Below are 21,241 nucleotides of genomic sequence, written 5' to 3'. Positions count from 1 at the left end.
CTGTCTAAGTAAATGCGTATTGCTAGGCGTTTTCCTGCAACGTACATATACGAATACTTGTCAGGCTTACATCAATTCTATTGTTTCCAACTTGACCGCCTTGTACAAAATTCGCAATCATGGGCGAACCGGATACGAAATGAATGATGTGAATTACGTCAACAATATTTTTACACCGACGAGACGATTTATATTCCGTGCATAGCAGTCAACAACGGTAAAATCTATTTTTCTTGGCAAAATTAAGGAAATAAATTTCCATTACATTATCATGCAGAATACAAAGAGAATATCGAGAGAGTTTTTTTTTTCTTCTTTCTTTTTATTTTTTTCTCTCTTTTAAGGATAATTGACACATTAAATTATAAATGACACATTAAATTATAAAAGAATAATCTATAAATATAATGTATGTTATTTGCTTCATTCTCGAATATATTATATTTGTATGTCTATATTTTTTTCTACCTTAAGATTCGCTCGCATCTATCGGACTTCAACTTTGTAATCACGCGCAATTAAAAAACCGCTTTTAATTAAACGCGAGGTCTGGTGGTAAAATATTTCCGGTGATGCCCATCCTCCCGATAATAATCTCTTACTCCGTTCTCGGCTCTCTGTCGGCAAATAATATTAAAGTTTAGTTTTAACTCTCGCTCTGCAAAAATTAACAATATTAATCATGCACGAGTTTGTTCACGTCGGAATTCTCTTTGAGTCTCTCCAGTCCATTGTCATCACGGAAAGCTCTACGAGAGCTTTAAAATCGCGTGTAATTTTCCGGAAGAATCTGCTGAACAAGCTAATATCATCGTGTCGCTTTGCGAGAATAAGGAAAGATGTGCGCGAACGACAGAGAAATGTTGAAAGAAATAATTCTCGTTCGTCTCTTTCGACATGGTGTGAGGGAGTAAGTGGAGTCTTCGATCGATCCGCATACAGCCTCCGGCGGGCTCTTTCTACGCCCTTCCTTTCTTCCATTAGCATCGGGAACCTGAGAATGAAATGTGCAAAAAACGCATTAAACTGTCGGCGGTGGGGATGAAAAAAAATAGTCCAAATGCGAGCGCGAAATTAATTCTTTCTCTCAAGGGTCCAAGATTGGCCAGCGACACAAATACAACTCGCAAGAAATGTCGCTTGGTTTTTTTCTACGGTCTTGTAATAACCCCGACTAATATTCTTCCACACTCTGGGATGACGTAAAACGTGAAAATTACATTCTGCGCGAATTGCCGCAGCAGGAAGGAAGTATAGCGTCTATGAACCACACTATGTAATATGTGTCTGAAACATGTCGAGAATTTTGATGTATTGTATTTAAACTTCGATAATTGAGAACGACGTGGTATTCTCAGTGTTTGAAGCATTAATTAAAATTATATGTATCTTATATCTTCTGCAAATTTATTTGGTTATATTTAAAAAGTAACAAACAATTTTAAATTAAATAATTTAAATTATCTTTGATCCTAATTAGTCATTATATGTCCTCTTTTCTCTTTTCTAATAAAAACTTTTTATAACACTGTACGTCAAAATGTATAATTAGCAAATTAAAAATTTTATATATTGTTTTATTTTTAACAATTTGCTTAAGTAACAATATATTTGGGAAAATTAAAATTGGCATTTACAGGAAGATAAATATGCTTTATATAAGTTTTATTTCCAATACATTTTTATACCAATTACAGAAATATTTCAATTATCTTCTCAACGTTATATTTGACGTTAATTAAAATCACGCTTTTAATAAGATAAATAGATAAATAAATTGTATCGGGATATCTCTAATTTACGTACGAATAATTTTTCTATGCTTCATTCAAGTGAAAGTGACAAAAGTAACTTTGCGAAGTGAAAACTAATAACGAACCAGTATAATCTTAAAGTTACTTTTCTATGGACGTGAGTCGATCTTACGCCCGCTTACATACGTAAGCATTGTTGCCTCGGAATGTAAAATCTGTTCGTGAATGCCGACACAATATCGTTCTTCATCTCATGAATGTTCACATGCCACTGAAGTTGCAGTTGCTACCTAGATCCATGAAGATGATCGACTTGATGATGACTTTGGAAACATTATTTACTATCACTGATAAAAAAAAAACAGACTGCAGAACTTGTACTTGTCTGACACTCTTAATTATTCTTTCATTGTCCGCATTCTGTGTCACAATAACCTGTCATGAAGTATTTAATCTGGATTCGGCGTTGAATATTCAAAACGCCAGGATAATAAAATTAATTTACAGTCAAAACAAAACAAGCTTATCTTTCTTATGAATATTTTACATGATCGTTATTAATAGTCCTCATAAAATGCTTCATCAAACGTATAACAATCAGTAACAACTTCGAAAAAATAATTTATATTTAATGAAAACCGCGAAAGGAAAAAGGAAATTAATCGTTTTCTCGTTCAATCTAAAGACGCGGCCATTAATTTTGGCAAATACGGAATCCCACGTGTTGCATCTCTTCCGGACGGAGAAATAAGATTCTCGTTTCGTTTAATTGTCACCGGGGCACCTAGTGACCCGTTCTATTTTCGCATCCGATGAATCTTGTCCTTTCCATCTTCTCTCGCATCCGTTTGCTCTCAAACTAGTCGGAACTCTGGTTGCTGTGTCCGCTCTCTTTTTCCCCCCTTTTTGGTATTCCATTTTCCTACCAAGCTCGTTTACCAGCATCACATTATAATACTAGGGATGACGACGTACATTAAAGGCTCAAGGGAGCTTTTTCGAAGAGATCTACACGAGAAAAAATGGTCTAAACTTTTATAGCTTTACTTGTACATTTGCGGATATTTCAACTCTCTACGTGATTTTTAATAGCTTATACAAACAGCAATGTAAACATTGAAACAAAACTAGAAAACATGATAAAATTAATAAAAGTTTATACTATTTTTATATTTCCAATATAAAAATACAGCAAAAAGTAAACAGAGTTTTTTTTTCGGTAGAAAATTGCATTGTTTAAATAATATATAATTAAAATTTCTCCGAAGGATGACATAAATATAATCGTATTTCCTATTTTTTTAGAATTACTAATGCTCATTTCACATTATAAATATAAGGTTAATCGCAGCAACCTGATATTTCTTTTCATTCTTCTGCCCGTTGATGTTAAATTACATTCTCGTATTTACATCCGTCACGTGTATTGATCGGGCCACTGTTTATTCTGACGCCGTCGATGAATGATTAATAAATGGCGGGATGTCGAAGGACGCCGATCAGCGGCGGAGAAAATCCTTGAGACATTATGGAAACGTTTCCTCGCGACGAAGGCGAGTCGCGGATTTAGTCGCTGAACACGGAACAATGCGGTCGCGCCATGCTTATGCCACATGTAGCATAGGGTCTCCTTAATCCGTCTCGTTATATTTAGGCCGATCGATATACATGGATATATTGCGCTTTTACACCACGAACGCGCGTGCGAGCGTGACCAATGCGAAAATGTCAACTTTCAAGTGGCATCCAAAATTACAACGCGAGTAAATTCGAGCCGATTATTTTAAAAATCGAATAAAGCTTAGAGATATAAATTTCAATGAAACTCGGATATTTGAAGCGTATCAATTTCGGTGGAGATCTTTGAAATGCATATTTACTTTACACTACACTGCGATTTACATATATTTTACATTTACATCCATATCATCGAATTAAATTCATTTCTAATATGAAACTATTATGAGAGCGTTATGCCAAATTTTGCTGACTTGACATCAATTTTAATGCACGATATTGCATGCACTATTATACTAGTCTATTTTATTCATGGCATAATATATTCATTGTGTCTAACACTGACTCGTAGATAATGTGTAAAATGTCATAGTGACGTGAAAAGCACGAAGGATTGCATGATATTAAATTATTATGACATTTTTCTTATTAGAAGCTATTTGTATAATAATAAAGTATATAATATGCGATGATAATGTATATTATACATGTATAATAATGTAGAACAATGTAAACAATGTTGTTACCTATCCTATATGTTATATATGTATATGCTTTATCTCTAATAGAAAATGTTTTCCAATATGTTAATAAGTGATGCATGGTTGAAGTATCTCAGCGTGTTGGTTATTATCATTTATCGTTTTTTAAAAATTGTACTTTGCTCTGAAAAATTATTTCTTTATAATTATTTAATTGAAGAGATCTTTATTGACTTATCATAGAAGAAAATTTTTGTCAAACTCTCGCACAAAGATTATTCAGACGTAAATTATAATCTATTATGTAACAACCTTGAGGCATGGAAAACACGATAACTAAGTCCAGCCTCGGACATGATCGATATCAAACGGATTTATGAGGATAAAAAAAACTTTACTGAATTCGCCGACAATAGGTTGAGGTCTAGATGAATGCGAATGCTAAAGTAGTATGGATTACATAAATTTCGTAAAAAGTTCAAATGGCTATCAAGGCTAATAAACCTTGCCCACCGAGGTTACACCTTGCCCTCCCGAGAAACAGCCTTGCTTCATCTTTAAAAGATTAAATTTCGTAAAAGCATAATGACTTTTTCGGAATATTTTTTTATGAAAAAATTCACTAGTAGAAAACTACTTGAAATTTTTTTTTTAAATTTTAATTTACGAGTATATAAATTTAGATATAATAAATTTGAATTATTTTGAGGATTTATATACGTTAATAAATTACTATATTATTTGTCATAACAGTTCTTTCTAATTACTTTGATATTTGAACAGTAACTAGTAATAAAAGTGATATGATTACAAACTGTATAGAATATTTCCTTTGTTGAAGTTATTAACTCTTGCCTTGACACAGAATGTAGAATGTACTATAGTTCTCATACATGTTCATTAAGATTTGTTATCCAACAACACAATCTTTTTTTACGCAGATGAATACCAAACTCATGAAATTGGAATTCATTATATTTTTACTCTCAAAAGTACATAATAAGCTGTATGTTACAATAAATTTCGATAAATTTGATAAACTGCACATACAGTTTAAAAAAACATTACAAAAGCTTTTATGAGTTATATTTTTAGCGTATATTATTTCTCTTAAAAATTGAATTTTTTACATAGTTATTAAGCAGTGAATTTATAATAACCATTTTGAAATAACTGAAAATATTTTTTGAACAAAAAGCAGAGAACATCGGTGTTAATTCAAGTTTTTATCTCGAAAAGTTTTTGTTTTCGCATGCAATGCACGCTATCCAACAGTTAACATTTCAATTTTGCTATTATATTCGAGGTCATGTGTAATAATGTAAAAAGTTAAATAACCGAATATGCAGCTCTTATCATTTCTGCGAACAGTAAAGAATCTCTCGATAGATTCACTATATCAATATCAATTAACGTTATGATAAAATTTGCGTTGTACAGTAATGATTTAATGAAAACAAAAATGCAGAAAAGATGATTTTATTCACAGCCGTTCCTTCATTTAAAAAATTGTAAGCCAATCCCTTGTTTAATTTGTAACCTTTGTCTTGCATGTCTTAATCAGATCAACTGCGTTATCAAAATAAATCAGAAATATGTTGGAGTATTGAGAAATTCATTTCATTGGTAAGCTCGCCTTTCTATCTGGGTCGTGTGTCGGGACATCTGGGTTATATCGGGGACATCCGATAAACTCCACTTTTATTTGACGTTTACGATCGATGATTCCACCCGTGCGTTATCTAGGAAAACGCTTATTCTTCCGCGTATATGCAACCCGTATTCGCCGATCGAAACAAAAACGATCAGTATGTCCGTAAATCGCATGCTAGTTGGTTTAATCGAGTGCAAAAATGTCTGTCCAAATAGCGTTCTACAGGTTTATCTAATGCACCCTGTAAGCTTTCACGAGCACTGGTCAAAATAATTTTGTATACATTTAGGATCGATATTCTCGCTGGTGCATGTAATGCTGAATACACACGCGACTTATTATGAATTTTATCGATTTTTATTATAAAAGCTTAAGTAAATATAACACGAGATACTTATATCGCGAATTAGTTTAATGAAAAGTTTGCATTGATATTTATTTATTTCAAAATGTTTGTTGCCATGATAAATTTGATTAAAAGATCACAAATTAATTAATGAAAAATAGAAATATAATGAAAACTTAGTTACAAAAATATCTCATTTTAAAATAATTAGATATCTGTATATTCTTTAAAAAAAAAAATCTTTGACAACTAACACTGCCTAATTAACAAGATATATTTCAAACATTTACTTTTACTGTAATTTTTTGGTACAATTGTTTTACAATAATAAAAGTGCATGAGCAATAAAGATCAAAACATGAGAATACGTAGATGCAACCGGCTACGCTCGTGTTTATGATAACAACGAAATAACACGATAAACACGTCGTTGCGGGTTATTGCCCATAACGGAAACGCAACCACGGCAATAAAAGTAACGAAGTCATCGTAATGATCGACGAAATTGTCCAGACAATTGTCTTCGATGTCGCACGACGCTTATGCACGATCGCTACGCGAACTGCAGCAATTGATGCACCAGCGCACGCGGAGGGAAAAGAAATCAATTGTCTCTTGACATTCGCCGGCGAGTGGACGCGCGCGCGAATCGATGCAAACGATCCGTTTCGGTTTGCAACGCAGATTGAAATAGATTTGCGGAGAGAGAGAGAGAGAGAGAGAGAGAGAGAGAGAGAGAGAGAGAGAGAGAGAGAGAGAAAGCGAGAGAGCAGAGCTACCGGATAGATATGGGGAGGTCGTTTTTGTACGATGAATAAAAATAGGATTAACTGCGATTTAATCGATATATCGTGTCTGGCTGATCTTCGCGGTCTTCCATAAATCTTAAAAATCGTCCTCTATCTTACGGACGAATCGCATGATCGTCTCGATCTGTCGCCTGACTCGATTAATTTGATAATGATTCTTTTATTGTGTCACAAAGAAATTTCGTGAGAATATTTTGACCTTTTCGTATATTGCGAGCGATACATTATCGATACCACACAAACGCCCGCTAATTTTTTACCCCTAGTGTTTGATAGTGTTGTCGCGCCGATATCGTCCCCGGTTTACATGGTTCCCGTGTATTGACGTAATTAACAAACACAGTGTGTATGCCTTGCCGTTGCAATTTTATCACGACGTGGAGCGAGATTACGGTTGGCTGCCGGTTAAAAATTCGAGATTGTACTTAACTCCGCAGGGATGACTGATCCGCACAGTCATTTGGGCTTAGCACACCCACGGACCCGAGCTTAACACTCCGCAGGCATTCGCATATATACGTTTTGTCTGAGCAATAAAGAGAAAGAATTGAAGGAAACAAGATACTTAATTTAAGAAGAATAAGAGGAATAAATATTTTGTGTACGCTTTTAATACAAATGGGATCGAATAGCGAAAGCTAAAGCTTAGTTTTATTTATGGTTAATTAAAAAAGGTTATAGGCATAAAAACAGGCAAAAATCGCAAAAGGTAAAAGTGGAATTTCAATTTGATGAAAGTTTTATCATAACTATTTCGAATTTTGTAATATCACTCGAATATCGCGCGTTCCTTTATCTAAATATATGGAAAATAAATTGGAAGCAAGGAAGATCGAGACGCAAAGAATGGTACGTACAAAGAATACACGCCGAAGTTAACGAAGGATTTCTACTGGATTTTACATAGCCGTTGAGAATATTTAAAAGCGGAAATATCGCAGGTAATTTGTCAGAACAATTTTACTCCACGCTATTCCTCGCAAGCTTTCTAATTAGTTACTTTGAAGAGAACAAAATACAGTCACGAAACCTGTAAGATTCACGAGTAATTGTTATGAAATGGTACAAATCAGAAAGTTGCATTTAAATTACAAAGTACAGAAGTACAAAAATTGCATGAAGTCAGTGCCACGTGTATAATATTAAAATGTTGAATTTAAATACACAATAACAAGATACAATAGAAATCACAATTTTTGATTAGCGTGACATCATACTACGGAGTTGAAGTAAAAAAAATTTTCTAACTTTATTACAGATGGAAATTTTTAGTAATCTCTTATTTTATTTATGGATTCGTTTTGAGAGAGAAAGATTATGATTGATATTGAATGGATCTCTGGGATCGAAGATTCTCTTATGATATAGTCGTAGGACTTTTCTTCATTTCAAAGGGAAAGCAGGACGTATTGCGGGGAACGAATGAATCAAAGAATAACAAAGAATGAAATCGATGAAACATCTGAAAGTTTCATCAGCTGCTCCACTTGCTAACCGGAGGCAAATTTTGACGTAACTTGCTTCTTATAATAGTATCGATTTGCGTGAGGAGTTACTTCCACCAACACAACGTAATTTACCAACGTCGTTTCGCTTCAATAGTAATTATTCTCTCGCTTTTTGCAACGTGTTGAAACTTTTTTAATGGTATTTGCTATGATCAATAAGCAGCGGTAACAAATCTATTTAACTTCTCAACTTGTTTTTTAAATGATCTAATTAGCAAATCAATAGTAATGAAATTGTTCCAATAATGAAATTGTTCTAGTGTCTACATATCTTTCAATATTTAAAAAAAAAATTGATTTTTTGTTCTAAAGCAAAATCTTTTAGAGGTTTTAAAAGTTACAAATAGTTATCTGATTTTTATTTTATTTTATTAGAAGTATCGAATGCACAACAACTAACAAAAGAAAATTAAACTACTATTTAAAATTATATAATGTCTTTCCATCTTCAAAAAAAAAAAAAAAAAACTATCTTGAGAGAAATGGATGTGGATATACTGACAGCTTGTAGTCTGGAACTTTACCCCTCGTAACCCTCCCGTCGGACGAGCTGTTGTCTCATATAACGTTACTCACGTTTAGGGCACCTCGTTCCATTTAACTGTCGATGATATACGAGCGATGATCAGGTTAGCCACGAGATCAGTCAGGAAAATCGGGTGGAAAGCCCTCTGGCCGGCCTACTCCGATTTCTTTCTCGGTAGTGTGGTATGCGAAGCCGCGAGTGGGCGAAAAATGTGGACGAGACAAAGACGATAAAGACTACCCCATGCCTGATAACGAGAGAGAAGGTGAGGGAAAGAGAACGAAAGCTCAAGAGAAGAATGGAGGGGGTGGGTCGGTACCGCTCGATAACGCTTCTGCTTCTACTCCACCATCATCCTCCCGTCTCGCCGTTCTTATTCTCTCGTGCCCACCCTTCCACTATATATCTTTTTGGTTTCGGAATTTAATACGTGTTTAATCAAGGTTCAAGGGTTCTTAAATATACAAGTATACAAGCTCGCCTTTTTAAAGATATTACTTACCTTTACAGGTAATTACTTAACATAATGTCATCATATGGCTTAACTGAAACTTATCCTACATATAGTTAAAACTATAATCATTTTTCAAAAATAAGTTTTATCAAATAAAACTGCTGTTTAGAGAAATAATTATACTCACTTTGCAAAAATAAAAAGTTTCGTTGGATTAACGTTAAAAAATACAAGTGAAGAAAATTATGAGTTTTTTATAATAAAATTGTAACATTATTGAACAACGCATTTAAATTTATCGAGCAAAATTCTTATTTATTTAAGTTCTAATATATTTAAACCGATAAAACTGGTAGTTTTTATTGACGCATTTCTGCCACGTTTTACATTCACCTCATTTTAATTCGGAAATTAATTCCTATCAGGGATGTTTCGAAAAATCATAAAATCGGTATTTATCGCGCTGCGTTATTAATCTCGACACGCGATTGCATATACGGCTTTGCTGCATTTATTTTATAAACGGATGGTTACATCAGGACAATTTTCACATGATATCTAAACGACAAAAGACCATGCGGTCGATCGATAACAACCTCGTTGGAAAGCTCGTCCGGAAAAATAACCGAGAAGGAAGAAAATCGAGACGTGGGGCCGAGCTTTTCTCGATGAAAGACTTTTTACTCTTGGGACAAGTTACGATCATCTAACATTCACCTCTGCGCATCATTTAAAAGTGCCCGAATACTCGGTGATCCGCAGAAAGTCTCGCCGAGAATCTTGAGAAGAGCTTTCTCCTATCGAGACTCCTCTCGTGAATAAATATGAGCATTTATCGTCTCTTCGCTTATCCTCAGCGTGATCAGTAACTTAATCCACCCGATACATCTACCCCTCATGAGTAACGCGTATCTTCCTAGAATTTTCAGAAATTTTATACATGTAAGTTTATATAAATATCTTGTATAAAGTAAAGCAAGTAAATTAATACACACACACACACACACACACACACACACACACACACACACACATACACACACATACACACACACACACACACACACTTCAATGCATTACAATCAGAATCTTCTGATTTGTCCTGATTTTCAATCAAATATTTTTCTCAGTGTACATATATGACTATTTTATGTTTATAGTTAGAGTATATTTTACATTTAAATTTGAAGTTTTTATATCTATTGTTATTTTCATAATACGCATAAAAGTTGTCTATTTAGAAATATACTTTACATATTTTTATATTTAATTTTTATATATTTTGATTTGAATTTGATTGTATTTGATTTCTATATTTTTTCCTCTTGGAAAAAATATCTTTTTCCGAGAGGAAAAAATATAGAAATCATTTTTACCACAAAATGCAAACATTTTAAATGTCGGGCCATTCTGTCGTGCTCACCGCTGTCAGAAATTGAACGATCGTCTCTTTCAACCCTTGGAAACTGTAGCTATCTCCGGATTTAACACGTCGCCTCCCAGGATAGCTATCCTTCGGGTTTCCACCCCGTCGAGCGAGATCGATCCGGCCGAGTCATCCGTGATTTCTCGCATCTATTTTTCCACGTATCGCGCAAATCGATATATGTATCGATTTGTGTATACATATGACTGTCGCTTCATTAAAAATGGCCAGAAATCGCAGACACAAATATCTAAATGTTAAATATTCTGAAGAATGAAGGATACCCATTATTTGTCCAAGAGAATTGACCGTACGTCGCCTATTCTTATTCTGTTTCTTAGTGAAGATCGATTTGTGAGTACAATGACCCCAAGAAAAGAGAGACCATATAATTAACGTACCATATAATTGTTATGATAACGTAATTCATGCGACTAAACGAACACGTTTACATTATTAGAATCGTCATCTCGTACCGATTTCTCGCGAAAAATTGATCGCGAGTTTTTGTTGTTTTAATTATTCTGATTTCCATTGTATAAACATTGAAATAACGCGGGTAGAAGTCTATAATTTTAACGAGATCAATTTATAAATTAACATGGTGGACTAGGACTAGGACTAATTCACACGTTAAAAAATGTTGTTAATATGTAATATCTAATATAAATATCTGCCTTTTAGGAGAATTAAGAAAATTTATTTATAAAATATCTATCAATAAATCATCATTTATAAAATATCTATTTTACTTAAAAACTGTAAAAGTGTCAAAATTATCGAGAATGTATTATGTTATTTGTGGAGAAAGTAAATAAAATATTTTAGAAAAATGAAAAATAAGAACAGAATATTTTGAAAAGATTTATATAAGTTTTTTAATGTTTTTAAGCATTACTAGAGCTAATATGATTATATACAAAACTTATAGAACGGATTTGATATTAAAATCTGATTTAAAAATAGTAATATAAATTTACGATTGCGAACATTTGCAACATCTTTGCCACGAAATGCCGATATATGTATTCACTTATTTCCGGCTCGTAAATAAGTGAGAATCTCTAACCATATGGATCTGAAGCTATTTCCTGAAAGAATCGATATCGGCGATTCTCCGTACTTGTATCCGCTGATTAAAATCAGATCCTGAAAATTATTAGAATAGTTTCTTTCGGTCGGCGGAACAGCGTTCACCAACAGTAGAACACATCCGCCCGCTGTGGCTTTAGTGTCTGATAAAATCTACTAATGCTGTTTTCTGATTGCTTAGGTCAACGGTAATCACACCGTTTACACAGCTGGTGTACATAGCTTACGAGAGATACACAAGCTCTCACAATAGAAGCTTCGGAAATTCTTTTATATCTTTTCAAACACTTTGCCGTTTAAAGAAAAATTATTCATGCATGTCTGATATTACATAACCGATTGCATAAAAAAAATAAGAAAAAATTTATAATTTATAATTTAAAATGTTTCTGTCAGATTGATTCTATCAATTAAGATTATTTATAATTGCATATTTTTTTTAAATAAGAATAACTTAATAACGTAATTTAAAGTTAGATATAAGTTTGAAATTCACACATACACATGCATTTCCATTATATTATATATGATAGAATTCATTCTTCTATCATATTATATATGATAGAAGATAGTTATTATAAGATATTATCATTTCTCTCAGGTGCTTATGGATTTTCTAGTTGACATTGGAGATCATTTGGCGATAGTAATTACATATTTTAGCTGCAAGATAGACTAGCGGTTTTTATGTCAAAGAGACATCTCTTTATAAGGGACTGGCTCAATCTTTAATAGGATCTTGTCTTAAGAGGGGCTTCAGTTGAACTCCAAATCTTTCCCTATTTCTTCCCCTTCTTCAATCTTCAACCTTTCCCTTGTATAGTCTCTTAAAATGTTTACGCGATATTTATAGTATTTTCCGCTCGAGGATTATTTAATAATTTTTATTGCGTTCAGTGATATTTAGAGTACAGTCTTCTTTGAACTTATTATTGAATATCTACAAACACAGTAATTCTTTTTTATTATAGTTTATCTACTGATACATTTAATAAAAACTTTAGCACATTGTTGTAAATTTTATGCGTATTTTAACGAGAAACTGACATCGAACGACGTGCTAACCGTTTAAACAGCATTTGTTCCTGACGATGTTACGAGCACTTAACTCGCTATATTCGATATTTACATGAATATGCATCGAACATGCACACGCACTTGACAATATTGCCTGTTCTTTCATCGCACGATTTTATCGAATTTTATTCACGCCGTAAATATCTTGCAAATTCTAATAAAAGGAGAACACGATTAAAATATTTGTATACAGTTAAAACATTTCTCTTCATCAAAAATATAATTATAAATATAATTATAAATTTCTAGTTAAAAAACTTTAAATGTAAAAAATAAAAAAATCTCAAAGGATCTGTTTTTAAACGCAAGTAGATAAATAGTCTAATTGATTGTCGACTTTATTTTTATTGTATTTGATTTGAAATATAGTTATTGATTTTTAACATCGAAAAGCAAACATATGGAGTAAATAGATGAAATAAAATATTCAGTAAAAAAATAAAATTAGATTAGTAAAATATATAGTTATACAATAAATATCGGGATAACTAGAATGTATAATGGACAACTATTAAGTGTATAATGGTTAATCATAAAACTCGACATATTCGTATCAACATTTCTGTAAAAATGAAATTCGATACAAATAGGTCAGAGATGATTGAGGGAAGAAATGACGTCACGCATGGTAGAATGCGATGCTCTACCTCCACATTCTCATCCACCATGACGTCGCATTGCACTGATTCCACGCACGCCAAATCAGGTCAATCGGTAATATTGAACGCATTGGTTTCCATAGGAATTGGAGAATATTCGCTTAGCGCTCCTCTTGTTACACGTTGGCAGATACTCATTGCATAATTCTTCCATACAACCGAATATTTCGATGAAATCTTGATACATAGATATCTTTTGCCATAAAACTGTCTTCTTTTGCTAAAAAGTTGTTTTTTCAACTGAACATGTTTTCTTTATGTGGGTTTCGTTATTTTAATTTATTGTATTACGATAAAAATTATGTAATGTGTCGCAATCTTCATCCCATTACATTTCCCATAGCTTATACATTCCTACATAGAAAATAATCAACTTTAAATTTAAAAAACTGTATTAATATTTTTTAATTTTGATATAACGTTATTTGTAGATTAAACATTTTCCATTTTACTAAAATTATTTATCTTTTGTCATTTGTTTTTCGCGTATCAGAACTGAGTGTTTTACAATTCTGGCGCTCGTTTCTATCTCCCTTGTTTACAAAATATATACAATGGAAAATATATTAGTTTCTGAAACAGAGTGTCTCTGAATCTGGTTTAAAATTAAAAGAACTTTAATCAACAAACATGAAGAGTGTGTCGCATATGTAAAACGCTTTAATCAACGAGACAGCTCATCGGTATGTAGCGTTCACATTTAATCGCACTGCACAGGAAATGCGGTTGGGAAATCTTTTCTTCTTCTCCTGGCGACGCGACTTTTGTTCACCTAGGCGCTTATGTCGCGTCGCCGGCGTCATTAACGATGTCTAACGAGCCCAGACCAAAGAGCTCGAGTGGAACAATACCACTCGAAAGTACATCCATATGAGAGTAAATAGTATGTACGACGGAGACAAGTAACCGGCGCGTTTCCGGCCGTGTAACGTGACTGTCGGCGTAACGACGCGTGCACAAGTGAACTTTCGCGACCGCGGAGTTTCTTGTTAATATTTTGAGTACAATTTGTAATTGTCAAGTTTGTTACGAAACGTATTTCATCGCTCTACACCGCTGTTTCTAAAATTAGAAAATTTAGACAAATTTATACCGTCTTTAGTGAACTAGATTGACTTTCAAGTTGAAGATAATAATCTTAACACGTAATATTATTCCTTTAATTTCATAATAATTATGGTTATTTCGACAGTGATTATTATTATTCCATTATTTTAGTAATCTTGGTGGAATGTAAAATGATCTATGAATCTGAAATTATGTTTTATATATAAAATAACATAATTTTACATGAGCGTACGTGATGAAGTATTTCAGGTTACTTAAATCTTTTTTAAATATTTTATTAATGAAGGTTGTTATATTCTTTAAATCAATTCAAGTAAAAAAATATCTGGGAAAACTGATTACTGGCTAGAAACTGACTAGTCTTTACTATTTTCGATTTACCGAACAATAATTATCCAATGACTGGTCAGAAAATTTTAGTTAGGTAGAACTGGTCAGCAATTAGTCAGGGAATAGTCAGGTTAAACTAATTAGTAAATGCTAGACAGTTCCTAGCCAGTAAAACTCTAAATATATCTTGACTAGTATTTTCTTCATAATTATAACTCTATATTGTTTTTGAATTGTAGAAACAAAGCATGATGGTTCGCCAACTGGAAGAGGAGCTCAGAATGAGGATGCGCGGGCCGAGCGTCGAGATGCAGCAACAAATGGAAGTTTTGTACAATGAGAACGAGCATCTGACTCGCGAAATTGCCATACTTCGTGACACGATAAAGGTGAACATTAACGTTTAGATGTTATATGCATTATTTTTCTGTGCGTTAATCATTTTCAACATTTTATTTTTGTACCCTGGCACAAGATTATCCTCGTAAAATTACGGAGTTATAATCCGGTGTTTTCTACGTAATTAAATTTTTCCGAGGGAAAATTAATTTCCGGCCAAGCGTTTACGAGATTAATGTTAATCGGCGCGACTAGGTCGCTTTTTCTGTGTCTTACGTCAAATATAATTCAGCCTCGGTCGCGAAATAGAATGGTTCACGCCATCGGGAAGATTGGAACGCCGCTGAATAATCACGTCCTCGAAGGAGGATCCCATTATAACTCGAGAATAATAGGGATAAATGCGGTAAATGGAAGTAAAAAGGAGGAAATTCTCCAGGGGGTCGATGCGTGAAAGCACCACAGACGCCTCCCGGGCTGTCTTCCTCTTCTTTTTCTTGTTCTCTCTTTTCTCGCCGACAGCCTCGAGAGTTTCCCTGATATTTGTGAAAATTTTCGCGCGACTGCCAGATATATTGGACCTCGCGCTATCTTCCAATCTTCTGACACCGCTGCGGACGTCTGTCAGGTACTCTAACATTTCGAACGTATTCAAGAGAAACGTGTTGGACTTGTCCGATTTCTTCCTTACGAATATTCCAAAGATTTTAATGATAATATTTATTTTATTTAAATTTGTATTTATTTATTAATTTAAATAATGATTCTATCAGTCTTATAAATTTTTGTATATTTTTTGTAAATTTGTAATTTTGTAAATTTTAGTATATTTGAATATATGATAATATCAGTTTTAAAGTACAGCTAAACTATAATAGCAATTTGCTATAGCGATTAATTGTTAACTTTAATTTTTTTTTATCCATTCGGTAATTAAAATCCAATTCCGCTATCCTGTATTTAATACGTTATTAATTTGACAGTAGAAATTTTTCGAATTTAAACAGGACATCGTTGATTTATTTAAAATCTATTTGCGTGCCTAATGAACGTTAATAAAATAATCATGTTCTCGAAATAATTTGTTCATCGGTATATATCCGTCTTTGACCGTTTATTGACTCTTCGTACGCCAAGCGGCTGTGTCGCAGAACCGAAATAGACTAGCGGTTTAGGCCGTGTTCGAGGTAAACGACCGATTGTCAGTACGATCCAAAATGCTTCCGGAAATCTTGGCAGCGACACGAATATCAACCTCGTTTCAATAAATTCATTAAGTTCACCACTTACGGCGTCAAAAACAAGCATCGCCGCGTGTAATCGAGTCGATAGACGCAGACATGTAAGCGCCATTCGTTCATTAAGAAAAGAAAATGATAAGAGATTCAAATATTTTCTAGAAATCTTTCTATATGCAAAAAATACTTCTATTTTATTTTTTTTTCTACTTTACTTTTTTACTCATTTTTTTTTTTTTTTAAATAAGAAATAGATGTAATTCACATGTGGATGCGGAAACTTAAAAGAAAGATGACCTCGGAGATATTTCTTCGGAAAATAATCTAATCTTGTGCAAGAAGCGGAGTGATGTTTGTTCGTAAGCATGACCGAAATGTCGCAGACAGGTCAAATGTACAACGTACGGGAAGCAACTGGTCGCCTTTGGCCATACGCCAGTTTATGCACTCGGTTTCTCGTCTCTCCGTAAATTTTCATTATCGAATCTGACAATCAAATCGATTGAAATTTCCACAAATGTCGGAATGTTTAAGAAAATGGAACGCATCGCAACGTTTTCATTTCATCGTCGCATAATTTCCATTCAATATAATGTCTTCTTCAACCTGTGCATTAACTAACTTTTTTATTCGTAATTTAATTTATTAATATATTAATAATTTAATAATGTTTAAAATTTGATACGAAACTAATAATTTGCAGCGTACGTAAAAAACATTTTTGTACTTTTTGTTTAAATTTGTAGTTAAAGTATTTAATTTATAGTTAAATATTTAATATTAATATTTCGCTGTAGTTTCCAAAGTTTCATTCTGCATGACTGGTTATAATTAGCGGCCCTTTGTTAATGATATCGCAAGTGCTGTTCCTAGATCAAACGGTCCCGATAGTGTTTTCTGAAGTACATTCTAACCGTATGATTTACGATTGCGGAAGCTCATTAAGATTTTCATTAGAGTAGTTTAATTGAATTAATTATCGGTCGACGTTTTGTCCGTAACATTCGGGAATCCTCGCATTTCGAGAGCACGCGTTACTATCTATTCGCAGGTGCAATATCGCACGCGAACGTTTCCCTCGCACAGCGGGAAAACCGGCAGAAGATCGGCAGCGGGTGTCTAATTCCAGACTAATTACTTTCCCGCCGTTAAAGAGGCGTGCTAAATTTGTTATGCGGGCCCCAAGCGGTGACACTATCTATCGTTGATGGCCACCAGAATCAAGCGTATTAGGTGATTACTGTGACACCATCAGTTTTCAAAACTATCGCTGCGTAAAGTTCATACAATGGAATTCCGCAAAAATATTCGCGGCTATTTATATTTCGTAGTTATTTTCCTATCTGAAATGTCAATCTTCTTTTAGAGCGAGGACGATATATCAGAACGATGATAAATCTTTTTTTTATTTGATATCAAAATTTACGCTTGATGTATGTGTCTGAAAAAAAGTAATTTATATTTTTGCAATCTTCCAAAAGCTAAGAATAAAACTGTCGAAGATAACTTTTTGGGGAGAAATTAGTTTTAAAATATTTCAATAATACTATTTTCAGATTATATTTTTAAATTTGGAATATTTCATAAGAAAATAAAAAATTGATAGAATTATGTCACTATTTGTAATATATTGGTAGCGTATGTTGAATAGATCTCAGGCCTTACCAACTCGACGACATCGTCCGCATGCTGAAATAATTTTGTAGGCTTAATATAGTTTGCAGCATTTTGAATGCGGTTAGTTGGCCATTATCTCTAACGAAGTTCTAATTTTGACATTCCATAATTGGTTAATTAGTTTCATATGAACTTTCCACTCTTAACATATATTAATCAAATTTATTTTGCAAATTTAAAATAATAAAAACGACTTAAAAAAATCGTAGCATGTAATTTTATTGAAATTATATTAATAAATGTAATAAAATGATTATTTTCTTTCTAAAACATATACTTTTTTAAAAATAAAAAATATACAACATAAAAATATTATTCATGTAAGCATTTAATCGCAATGATAATTTGGCGACAAAATAAGAAAAGAGGACAATTTTAATTAAATATTAATTAAATAATTTTTTTACTTTTAATTAATTTCATTGATTTTTCTCTTGCAGGAGCTGGAATTAAGAATAGAAACGCAAAAACAGACGCTGCAGGCTCGCGATGAGAGTATCAAGAAGCTCCTCGAGATGCTTCAGAACAAGGGGATGGGTGAGGCATTGCTTGCAATTTTTTTAAATTAATTATTTTAACGTTAATTAATTATTTAATGTTGGATTTTATAGACGAAATTTTATAAGCAACTATAAGATAAATTAAGAGATTTATAAGAAATTGACGAAATTAGGTAAATCAGATAAAAAAATAAAAAGACTTTCAATATGTTATAATGCAATCTTATAATAATAATAATTATTTGACTTTACTTATATTAGATATATTATACTAGCTCGAAAATAAGTTGATAATGACCTAATTAGCAGTTTTTAAAAAAATTAACATGAGTATTGGTGAAACATGTGAAGATTATTTTAGAAAATATAAAGATACAAAGTAAAACACACTTGCATAATAACTCTAAAAACAGATTGGATTAAAAAAAATATAAGTTCTATATGTAACCAGTACATTTACAAGCGATTTTTGCAATAAATATACATAGTGAATTATCATAATGTAAATTTGCGAATACTTTATTCGCAAATTTATACGACGCCCGGTATCGTTCTTCTTTAACGAAAGGAAGACTCAATTTCCTCTGCAACGAAATTTTTCGCGCAAATCCCGTCAGTCGTTCTTGACGTCTACAACGGTTTATCGAGTTATCTCGTTTAGTTAGCGGAATGCCATTCGTCTAAGAAGACGAACCTGCGCTTTGAAACCGTTGTTATGATATGTACAAAAGCGAGACTCTCGTTTTATGAATTTAATGGTGCATAGTCAGAAGAGACGCTACATAGAATATTTATCTTGCAAAATAATTGTATGAAAGCAAGAAACGCTTTCAAAAGTTGGGCGTTAAACAATTCGCGCCACGTATTAGAATAAATTGCTGCATTTAAATATGCATTTGGCATACACATCGCTGCATTGGCATATCAACAATTTGCAGTTTAATTTATTTATTTATAAATTTGAATGAGAGCAGTTAATATAAGGGATGGGGGGAAAAGTTTTTGAATTACATAACATTATTTTATTTATTAATTGTAACGGAAATGACAAATGTGTACTATTATTTATAATACAGATATAATTATAACAATAATAACGTAAAGTTAAAAGGAAATTAACAAAAGTTACGCTTGAGTGAATTATTATCGCTCGATCATTTTGCTAGGATCACTTATTCGTACATACAAACACACGCACACCAACAGTTACACCGACAATCCGAGAACCTGGAACCAAACAGTTCCTCCAAGAGTTCCTCGTTACTTTCTGCTGTTCTAGGAAAAGAGGAGGAAAGGATCATGTTCCAGCAGATGCAATCGATGGCCCAGAAGCAGGTCCTTAAGCTATTTCTATCCGTCGTCATACATATTCATAATTATAAATTTATATATATATATATATATATATATATATATGTATATATATGTATACATACATTATGCATCGCGTACATATATGTATATACATATATATATATATATATGTGTGTGTGTGTGTCATCATTCTCATTTTGATCGACGCTCATTAAGCATTTTCAATACGTATATGTGTATATATGCATTCACATTAATAATTTGTCTATTTTTCTATATATTTTACATAAATATATATATATATATATACGTATATACACATATGCGCTAACATTAATCGCTGCCCATTGTTTTGTACGAGTAGTTGCTTGCAAGTAGCTTGCAGTTATTGCACCGCCAGTGGCTTTACTTTTCGTCCCGTGTGTCGTGCTCACGCTTGAACTTCTGTGTCACCTGAGATTTTGAAAAAAAAAAAAAAAAAAAAAAGAAAAGAAAAAAGAGAGAGGACAAACAAAACAGACAAAAGAGAAAACGAAACAGGCGAGCGCCAGGGGGTGAGTGGAATTAGCCCTTATCCTTACACGGGCAGCCCACTCTCGATTCAGGGACCACAACAGGGTTTTGCGAGCTCTCCCCGCCTACCTCGTGCGACTCGACTCGATCGTTGCCCCCGAAATCGATCGAGTTCTCGCGAGCGACGGAAGGGTTCTTCGTTCTGTGTTCCGCAATAGAGGTGAGATTAAGGTACGGTATATACGGCACATGCGAGATCGGGGGACGGCGATAGGCAACAACCGGTCGAAATTACTAACGCGACGCTTTGGTCAAGAGGAGCGGAAAATCAGCGGTTTGAAAAATTCGATAACGAGGAGGGTCCATGTGATTCGAGAAATCTGACGAAAAATATGAGAATCTTGGATGTGTGCAACTAACCGAGATCCAAAATTTGCGAAATGGGAAAACGCAACAATTACACAAATTTAAACGAAATTAAAGAAGTGCTTTATATAATAAGTTTTAAAAAAATTTTAAATATATAAAAATATTTAAAATTAAATTAAAGAATGAAAATTAGCCATCCAAGAATTCAATGATTTCAAAAATCCTTAAAGATCTCAAAATCTAGGAATTTTTTCCTTTGTGATGAGACAATATATATCCAATAATTGCGTTTTGTATTTTTAAAAAAATTATTTACTTTGATACAATTGAAATTGGAATATTATTTGTATTCATTTGAATTTCATTTGA

General features: G+C 33.1%; 1 protein-coding gene across 11 annotated transcripts in view; it reads left to right on the top strand.

The window, feature by feature from the left end:
* The window catches only part of brp (ELKS/RAB6-interacting/CAST family member bruchpilot), a 75,079-nt gene that overhangs the window by 5,907 nt on the left and 47,931 nt on the right, over nt 1–21,241 (top strand). For 9 of the 11 annotated variants that reach the window (XM_089072431.1, XM_089072432.1, XM_089072423.1 and 6 more), the window contains exons 2-4: nt 15,162–15,311; nt 18,617–18,713; nt 19,956–20,011. In XM_089072431.1, the coding sequence (XP_088928557.1) occupies nt 15,162–15,311; nt 18,617–18,713; nt 19,956–20,011 (303 nt within the window). Of the gene's footprint in view, nt 1–15,161; nt 15,312–18,616; nt 18,714–19,955; nt 20,012–20,448; nt 20,735–21,241 lie in introns of those variants that run through there. The other 2 variants (XM_089072428.1, XM_089072427.1) reach the window with 2 other exon arrangements.

Source organism: Pogonomyrmex barbatus, unplaced genomic scaffold, assembly GCF_055798465.1.
Source record: "Pogonomyrmex barbatus isolate J1 unplaced genomic scaffold, ASM5579846v1 scaffold13, whole genome shotgun sequence".
In the NCBI taxonomy this organism is placed as follows: domain Eukaryota; kingdom Metazoa; phylum Arthropoda; class Insecta; order Hymenoptera; family Formicidae; genus Pogonomyrmex; species Pogonomyrmex barbatus.
This window is presented reverse-complemented; position numbering and strand designations above follow the sequence as displayed.